Below are 8514 nucleotides of genomic sequence, written 5' to 3'. Positions count from 1 at the left end.
TCCTTTTTCTGCCCTTCAATGGTCCCGATGGGGGAGGGGGTTAGCTGTTGAGCAACTGCTCGGGAGACACTCCAGAAGCCGAGATGAACATATGCCTCTTTCTAACAATTGGCCTGGGAGCCATCCAATAGATGGAGGGCGGATCCACAGGTCTGGGATCCGGAGCCTGCAGCCCAGCTGCGTCTGCAGTTTACAAACCAGCTCCAGAGTCCAACAGAGGAGGAGGGGGCAGCCCGGTCAGGGGTCCAAATTAGCAACCGTAATTCAAAAGCCTAACCTAAGTCCGCTCCTTCTCCAGCTTTGCGTTCACAAAAACTTTTCTCACTCCAGGCAAATACCAAGAGGCTTTGGAGGTGTGCCTCTCCGGCTACCCCAGTAGAGCTTTATTAGGGTCCCACAGATCGCTCCTTTTCTCTGCAGGAAACTAGGCACGGCCCGCAATCTTCGAGCCAAGTGAGAAAGTGTAGCGATGGTGTGTGGAGTGTGCTTGTTGCCCAGGTTTGATTTGCAACAGAATGGGAGGGGCAAGCAATGAGCATGACGAACAGAGGGAATGGGTTTCCCTAGTTATCCAGGGTACTCACCCCAGCTTCTTCGAAATGTCAAAGAAGGGCCTAGATCTGTCCCTCCATTTGCGTCCCTCTTTGTCAGCAAGCCGGTCATTTCATCAACAAACACGACTCTGTTAGCAGAGCAAATTCGGGGCACTTGCGATCCTAAAAGAAGAAGAAAAAAAAAAGCTTCAGGTCTTCAGAGCCAATTAAGAAACAAGACACACACAGGAAAAATGTCTTTGTAACATTCTTCTCCCCCCCCCCCCCCCCGCTTTCCTTAACATTGTACTTTTTCAAAAGACCAAGCTTTACAAATAGTGTAAAAACTGAGTTGTTGAATGAAGGGGTGGAAGGGGGTGAGGATGAGAGTGGGGAGCCTGATTAGAGGGAGTAATCTTGGTGGCCTTCCTGCAAGGAGTGAGGTGGCAGTTTCCAGCCACAGGGAACTTGCTTTGAAATGAGAAGCCACAGATCTCTTTCAGTAAGGATTTGTAAGACAACGTACCAACACAAGAGAGATGTGCTCCAAGTGCAAAATGTTGTTCTTGCTAGATGTGAATAATTATATAATCATAATAAAATAACCTGGCATCGTAGGAAGGCAAGAGGAATCTGCGAACTCTGTGGTAAGCTTTTCGAACCCGCTGCCTGTTCTTGGCTTTTCCGTGAGCCACGTGAGTTGCATGCATGCACCTAGCCCCACGGTCCAGTAAAACAGCATTTCTCAGCATCGTTGCATCCTGCCAGCCTTTCTGCCCTGGATGACCACAGGACAGAAAGCCTTGAAACCAACCCTGGGCCTTGAGGGAAGCCACGACTGCCACACGATCCCTCTAAGTGGCCCTGAACAAAATGTAGGGAGTTTAGGAGGAAAGGCACCTTCCAACCTCAGCCATTCCACGACCAGGCGACGTAGCCTGAAGAGGGCAAACACGTTCAGAGAAAGCCCTGCAGAAAACTAAGACCATGCCTTGCCTACCCCGTCCCGTGTACGAGTCCCTCCTCGGGGTCTTTCCCTAAGCCAACAGCTCTTCTCTCTATCCATTGAAGCCCGTCCTGGCCACCCGCTTGATTTAGGTCAGAAAACAGACACTAACAGCTCTCCCTCGCCTCGGTGAAATTACTAAGTGGAATTTATTGGGCAAGTCCATGCAGGGTGGTGGGGAGAGCCCACGTCCTGGGTTCGGGCTGCCACCAGTTTTGGAAACACAGATACGGGCCAGGGAACTGGGACAGAAGTGACCCTAATCTGGGACCATCAGCCCCACCCCGGTAGCTGTGTCGTGCCCCCGGGGCTGAGGGACAGGAGGGGGCCGCACGGACTCCGCTCCCTAGCCCGCCCTTCGCTTTCACAAGATCCACAGTGACTGCACCAGCTCGAGCGCCTTTAAAGGGCCACACACGCCAGCCGCCGCTATAAAATGTTCCCGGCGGCACAGCTGCAGAAGTGCGCTGCTGAGCTGCGGTGAGGAGGCTCGCTCCGCCCGGCTGCTCCTCCCACAGCCTATCGGCGCGGGGCTGCTCCCAGCAAGCAGGACCAGACCAGAGGAAGGCACTGCACCCTCTCGGGCCCTCCGTAAGTATCCAGTTCAGATTTTGCCACCAACTCGCCCACGATCCAGGACATGTGCTAATAATGCCCTAAGCCGGTTATAAAGACGTGAAAATTGGGGGGAGAGGGGGAAAAAAAGGGGGGAAAGGGTCTGTCCTTCCTGGGATTCCCAGCCGAGGCCAGCCTGCTGCCGTGTGCGTGTGCGCCAGGGCTCTCCGGACGGCAATGGGGGCTTGAGAGCCGGGTCCCCGCGCCCAGAACCAAACGTGGTGGCTGCTAACGCCACCGCCTCGGAGTCCGGCGCCGGAGCTGCGGGCGGGCACCAGCTCCGGCCGGGGCTGCTCGGCGCTGCACGGTGCGGTGCGGCGGCGCGGCGCGGCTGTGCAGGCTTTTCCCAAGCGCCTTGGGGTCGGGTGCCTGTGCGGCCGCGGGACTCGGAAGCGAGCGGCGGCGGTGGCCAGCTTGCCAATGGACCGGGGGTTCGGCCGCTTCGTCCGATCCTCAGCCCCTGCGAGCTCCCCGGTCTCCCCGGCAGGCAGCTTCGCCGAGGTAAGCCGGGCCGCCGGGCAGGGCGCCGGGCTGGGCAGCCGGAGACGAGGGCACGGCCGGCGGCCGAGAGGGCCCAGGGGCTTGGGGGACTTGTTTGCTACTGGAGGTATTACCGGGCCGGGGGACGGACTCGGCGCCCACTTGGCTGGAGGAAGCCTCAGCAGCTCCTCTCCCGCGCCCGCGCTTTCTGGGGCTCGGCTTCCCCGACTTTGCCAATAGCCCGGACTGCATCAGGCCCGCTCCGGGTTGGGGGGTGGGGGGGGGGACGACCGCACAAAGCTCACGTTTCCTTAGGGCAGGGGGGTGGGGAGTGCTGGAAGCGAGAGGGGCTTCGGGCCGGGTCCCGCCGAGCTGAGAGCTGGAAGTTGGAGCATTCGGGCAACTTGCTTTCCCCGGAGGCAGCCGACCCCGCTCCCTGCCCCCCGCGCACACGCCCCTCTCCAGGGGAAGCGCCCGCGGCGGCGGCGGTGGCGCCCAGCCCCTGCCTAGCAGGGCGCCTGCCCTGGGGTGGGACAGCTAGGCAGCGGCGCGCCACTTTGAGCGCTGTGACCTTGGCTAAGTTCTTGCCCCTCTCGGAACCTCGAATGTTCGCTAGCGGGCCGGCAACAGCGGCAGCTTCGGACGCTCCGAGGACGCTCGGAAGTGTCGGCGAGGCGCGCGCGAGCCGCGGCCACTGGCGCCAAAGTGCGCCCCCGCGCGCGGAGACGCTGCGGGTCCCCAAAGTCGCGCTGACGCGGAGACCCCGTGCCTCGTCGCCAGTCGGCTTCCGAGCACCTGAGGTAACGGAAGCTTAGGGCTTTGCCGGCACGGCTGCTCGCCCCTGGTGGACAGGGCTGCGTGCGGCCAACCCCCGCGCCGGTGGCTCGCTCCCGGCGCGTCGAGGAGGCCTGGCGAGCTGTCGGTAAACAACGGGGCCTTTAGTTTTCAGGTGGCGAGGCTGACTGGGCTGCTTGGAGCGCGAGCAAGCCAAGCCGCAGTGCTGTTTGGATTTGGTAGATTTCTCAGTAGCAATGGAGATGGAGTCTACCGGTTGGTGCCATTTTTAACTTTTGCTCCCGGGACAGGTTCAAGGCCCCCCACCTGCCGCTCCCTTCTCTCTCTCTCTCTCTCTCTCTCTCTCTCTCTTGCTCTCTCTCTCTCTCTCTCCCCCCCCCCCCCCCTTCTTCTCACCCTCCTTCAGTGCGGGGCGAGGGCCGAGGAGGAGGGCGGCCAGGCGAAGCCGGGCGGCGGGAGGCGCGAGCCAGCCGCGGAGCCGGCACTTGTTGCGCGGCTTTTTGTAGCGGCTCGCCGCCGCGGCTCCGCGGTGGTCACTTGAGGGCTCTCTCTCTCTCTCCCCCAGGCATTCGCGAGCCAAGTTTTTCCCTCAGATGGGCTGAGGGCTGGAGGGGGGGGGGGGCGCGGATAGAAAATGGGGCCGTGGGGGGGCAGGGAGTAAGATCACCCCTTAGACGGGCTCGGCGCTTTCCGAGCGGGCCGGCGAGCCGACACCAGAACACACACACTTTACTCCTATTTTCTTCCCCCTATTAGTGTTGCTTCGGGGTTTTTTGTTTGTTTGTTTGGGGGGGTTTTTTGTTTTTTATTTTTTTTCTTCTGTACATTCGGGTACGGGTGACGTACGGGAGAGAGAAGATGGATGCGAAGGTGAAGCGATGAGGAACTTGAAATAGTGGCTGTGCTGGCCCTCCTGATGACGACGCGCGGTAGCGCCCTTGTCTAGAGATAGATGGCTGAAATAGCCTAGGGTTACCTCAGAGCGCTGCTTGTACTTCAGTCAAGCAGTGGTGTGGGAACCAGCAAGTGCCCCCTCCATGTTGTCTCTTTTTTTCTTTTTTTTCTTCCTTCTTTTCCCCCCAGGAGGCGGTTGTTGAAGGGCTGGGGGAAGGGAAGGATAGTGGTACCTTTAAGAAGCCAGAACATTCTTAACAGCCCCCCCCCCGGGGGGGGGGTGACAAGGAGGGTAGAGTCCCAGCAAATTCTAGCCAATTTGGGAAAAGGACTCTTGGGTTCCTTAAGACGATAATGCTAGACTATATGCGGGTTTCAAATACACGCTTCCAGGAAAATACGAATTTTTAATTTTCTGAGTTCCAGGTGGGTTTTTTTGGTTTGTTTGTTTGTTTGTTTGTTTGTTTGGTTGGTTGGTTTTGGTTTTTCTCTTATTCTCGTGTCTCGTTGGCACTTGGGCAAGAGAATCATTTCTTCAGAAGCCATCTGAGTGATTTCAGGTATGAGGACTTGGCCTATGGTCAGGAGACACATACAGCAACGGACTGTAAGATGCCGCTCTCCAAAAGGCGGCTGCTGCTGCTGCTGCTTCCAGGCTGAAAACCATCGGATTTTCCCTCCAAGAATTCTTTCTTCCCTCATGCACACATGGGTGTGGCCTGGCTCTGGGCCCTGGGACAGTTGTCCTGGGAAAGCCCAATCTAGGGACTGTCTTGTAGGGGCTTGAGACAAGGAAGAACTGAGCAATTTCCAGCTATTCTGTGGCTCCTGCTGCCTCACAGTCTCCAGAACACCCTGGTCTACTGTCTTCTTGTAGGCATGCCCCAAGAGACTCTAGGTCATCCTTCTGAATTCTCACTTCCCCAGTCCCACTGGAGACCTGGGTGTTAGTGGTCCTTTGACATGGTGTTCTCAGGGACATGCCTGCTCTGGGAATCCTCTGGACTCAGAAATAACCTGTATGAGTAAATAAATGCTCATGTGTTCTTTCTTGGCATTTTGGGTCATCATTAGCCCCTGGATGAATAGAGCCTGTTTCTGGCCCCAGGTCAGAGTTCCAGCTCTATCTCGGCTCCCTGCTCAGGTGCTCTCTGTTTTGAGTTTAACCGGATCAGCATCTTTGTGTAGCTGAATGGATTCACCCTGACTTAGAATTTTCTAGTGCTTCCTTTATCAAGATAACCATCCGAGTTTATCATTTCTTCTCTTTTTACTTACAGACCAACAGCTCCAGCTGGAGGCATCAACTCCCACCAGTCTATCTGACTTCTGCCCAGACTCTGAAATGCCAACTATGTCAAGGCCTGCACTTGATGTCAAGGGTGGTAGCACCTCTGTGAAGGAGGTAAGTTTTGCCACTTACAGATGGAGATACTATAGCATGGAGAGATGGGCTTTAGGGGAGGAGGTCATGAACCAGACCTTCCTAGGTGTGGCTTGAAGAGAAGATACACCGGGCTTTGTCTGGGAAAAATGAGAATAGCTTTTTTCTAAAAGTGGTTGACTTGAACTCACTAGGACAGACAGCAGGAAGGGAGCAAAGAAGCAGAATTGAAACAAGACCACTGTGGCAAAGAGACTGTAGTGAGGCTGAGAAGAGGGACAAAGGGGTGCCCTTTTTACACAGGAGACGGAGGCCCACTTCGGATAATGGCTTGTCCAGGATTACACCTGAGGTCTGAACTTAGGATCCGAACTGTCCAGGGGCTCTTCCTGCTACCTGCCCACTATTAGCACCAAATGCAGGGCATGCGGGGCATTCCAGATCCAGTGAATGCCAAAGAGGAAACCAGGAGGAGGGCTACTATGGTGAACCTTTTTGTCTTCTAGGATGCCAACCAGGAGATGAATTCTCTGGCCTACTCTAACCTCGGGGTGAAGGACCGCAAAGCAGTGGCCATCCTGCACTACCCTGGGGTCACCTCAAATGGAGCCAAAGCCAATGGGGCTCCCACCACTTCCTCTGGATCAGCATCCCCAATGGGCTCTCCTACTGCCACCCCTTCTACCAAGCCCCCACCCTTCAGCCTGCACCCTGCCCCTCACCTGATGGCCAGCATGCAGCTGCAGAAGCTTAACAGCCAGTACCATGGGGCAGCGGCTGCTGCTGCCACTCCAGGCCAACCAGGGGAGGCGGGCCCCGTGCAAAACTGGGGCCTTGGGGCACAGGCCCAGGCTCAGGCTCAGGCTCAGGCACAGGCCCAGGCACAGGCACAGGAACAGGCACAGGCCCAGGCACAGGCCCAGGCCCAGGTGGGAGGGACGGGATCAGTCACTCCTCCTGCTGGTGCCCAGAGCCCTGCTATCATTGATTCTGACCCAGTGGATGAGGAGGTGCTGATGTCTCTGGTGGTAGAACTCGGGCTAGACCGAGCCAATGAGCTTCCCGAGCTGTGGCTGGGGCAGAATGAGTTTGATTTCACTGCAGATTTTCCCTCTGGCTGCTGATACCAAGTGTCCCTAAAAATTGAGGAACAAAGCCACCAATTCTGTTGTAAATAAAAGTAACTTGCAAAGAGATAGCTGACTGGCTGTGTTCTTCATGGGGGTCTAAGGGTGTGGAGTGCACTCTGATAGATAGCCTTGGTAATTGTGGGTTGCAAGTCTGAGGGGTGTGGGGAGGGCTGGCACAGGTGGTCTCCAAACTCTTCCTGCTGCCGCCAGAGTCCAGGAACTTAGCTTCAATTCCCCAACACTCCACAAACACTGTCCTATGGACGGTTGGGCACAGGAGCTGGTGCTCAAGGCCTTTTTTGGAAGACAAGCTGCTTCAAAGTTGTCTGTGGCTTCCTTGGCTACCTGGCATATGCTCCCAACTCTAGAAGCCAGCAATCCAGGGTTGAATCAATGCTCCAATAGTTAAAAGCACTTACTGCTTTTGCAGAGGACTGGGGTTCAGTTCCCAGCACCCACATGGCAGCTCACAGCCATCCATAATTCCAGTTCCAGAAGACTGGAGACCTTCTTCTGACCTCCAGCATCAGGCTTGTATGTATGTGGTACACATATATAAAGGCAAAATGCATACATATAAATTTTTTAAGTCACCAATCTAACTGATCCATTTAGGGCTATTCTTTACCCCTTTGCCTTTATGAGGTAGATAAGGCCAAATCTTCTATAACCGAGCATTCAGACATTAGATTCTAGGTGCCTTCTTCAAGCTCCTCAGACAACTCCTTGTTCTTCCCCTCCAAGCCTAGAAGTCTCTGAGCTAGCCTGTGTGTCCCTAAATCCTACCTTGGCCTACCCTGTGTGAGGTTGGCCTCTCCAATCTAAAAAGTACAAATGAAGCCCAGGTTTGACGAGTTCAAAATGTTTCCAGATCTCTTGAGGCAGTGGCTACAAAAGAATGCCAAGTGACAAGGTAAGGACACTAACCCAGGTCCTGGGTCATAATGCAGCCCTAGCCTCATATAAGGGCTGGAAACTGCTGCCCACATCTCAGAGTCCTCAAGGTGTTCTTCCTTGGCCACTGAACATTATTAATTAGCCTTTGAGGAACAACATGAGGTTTGTCCTACTACTAAAGGCACTCACCAAATTCAACCGTCTCTGAGTACCTGCTCAGGCTCAGGCACTTTGCTAGACACTGGGAACAAGAATTAGATCAAGTTTGTGCCTTTGTGGGTGTTTCCCACCTCCAGGAAAGAAGCACAAACACTGCAATACAAAAAACAGTGTTATTTGATCCCAGAAAAAGAAGTAGCTCTATCTACCTGGGATGTTTGGGGAAGGTGTTCTAGTATTGAACTGGTCCCTTGATTTATTTTCGCATCTCACAAGTAATAAGTAAGTATATGGTAGAATCTTGTAAAAAAAAAAAAAATAGAGGGGCTAGGGAATGTGGCTTGATGGCAGAGCACTTGCCCAGCATGCGTTCCTGGGTTCCATCCCCAGCACTGTAAAAATCAAAGCAACAATTAAGAAATAGAAATTTGAACTGAACGGTGATGGCGCATGCCTTTAATCCCAGCACTTGGTCTGGAGGGATGGCTCAGCGGTTAAAAGCTCTTTGAGAAGACCCAGGTTTGATTCCTAGTATCCACATGGCAGCTCGCAACCAGAATCTGATACCCTCCTTCTGGCTTCCACGGGAACCAGGCATGCATGCAGGCAAAACATCCATCC

General features: G+C 54.9%; 1 protein-coding gene across 4 annotated transcripts; it reads left to right on the top strand.

Annotated features, from left to right (window-relative positions):
- Window positions 1-1985: 1985 nt before the first annotated feature.
- On the top strand, window positions 1986-6903 carry Cited1 (Cbp/p300 interacting transactivator with Glu/Asp rich carboxy-terminal domain 1). 4 transcript variants are annotated; one of them, XM_036174762.1, is made up of 4 exons: window positions 2175-2655; window positions 3577-3684; window positions 5604-5728; window positions 6214-6903. In XM_036174762.1, exons 2-4 carry the CDS (start codon window positions 3666-3668, stop codon window positions 6829-6831), a joined length of 762 nt encoding a protein of 253 aa, XP_036030655.1. In that variant the 5' UTR covers window positions 2175-2655; window positions 3577-3665; the 3' UTR covers window positions 6832-6903. The 4 variants fall into 4 exon arrangements, with proteins under 4 accessions (XP_036030656.1, XP_036030655.1, XP_036030657.1 ...); XM_036174761.1 differs by lacking the exon at window positions 2175-2655 and adding an exon at window positions 3367-3434; XM_036174763.1 differs by lacking the exons at window positions 2175-2655; window positions 3577-3684 and adding an exon at window positions 1986-2130.
- Window positions 6904-8514: the final 1611 nt, after the last annotated feature.

Source organism: Onychomys torridus, chromosome X, assembly GCF_903995425.1.
Source record: "Onychomys torridus chromosome X, mOncTor1.1, whole genome shotgun sequence".
In the NCBI taxonomy this organism is placed as follows: domain Eukaryota; kingdom Metazoa; phylum Chordata; class Mammalia; order Rodentia; family Cricetidae; genus Onychomys; species Onychomys torridus.
The sequence above is the reverse complement of the archived record's forward strand: the minus strand, read 5'-3'. Positions and strand labels throughout refer to the sequence as shown.

Excerpts from the sequence above, each read along its gene's own strand:
- Cited1 (XM_036174762.1), top strand. Across the intron at positions 5,729-6,213 it reads GTAGCACCTCTGTGAAGGAG|GATGCCAACCAGGAGATGAA; the intron begins GTAAGTTTTGCC and ends TTTGTCTTCTAG.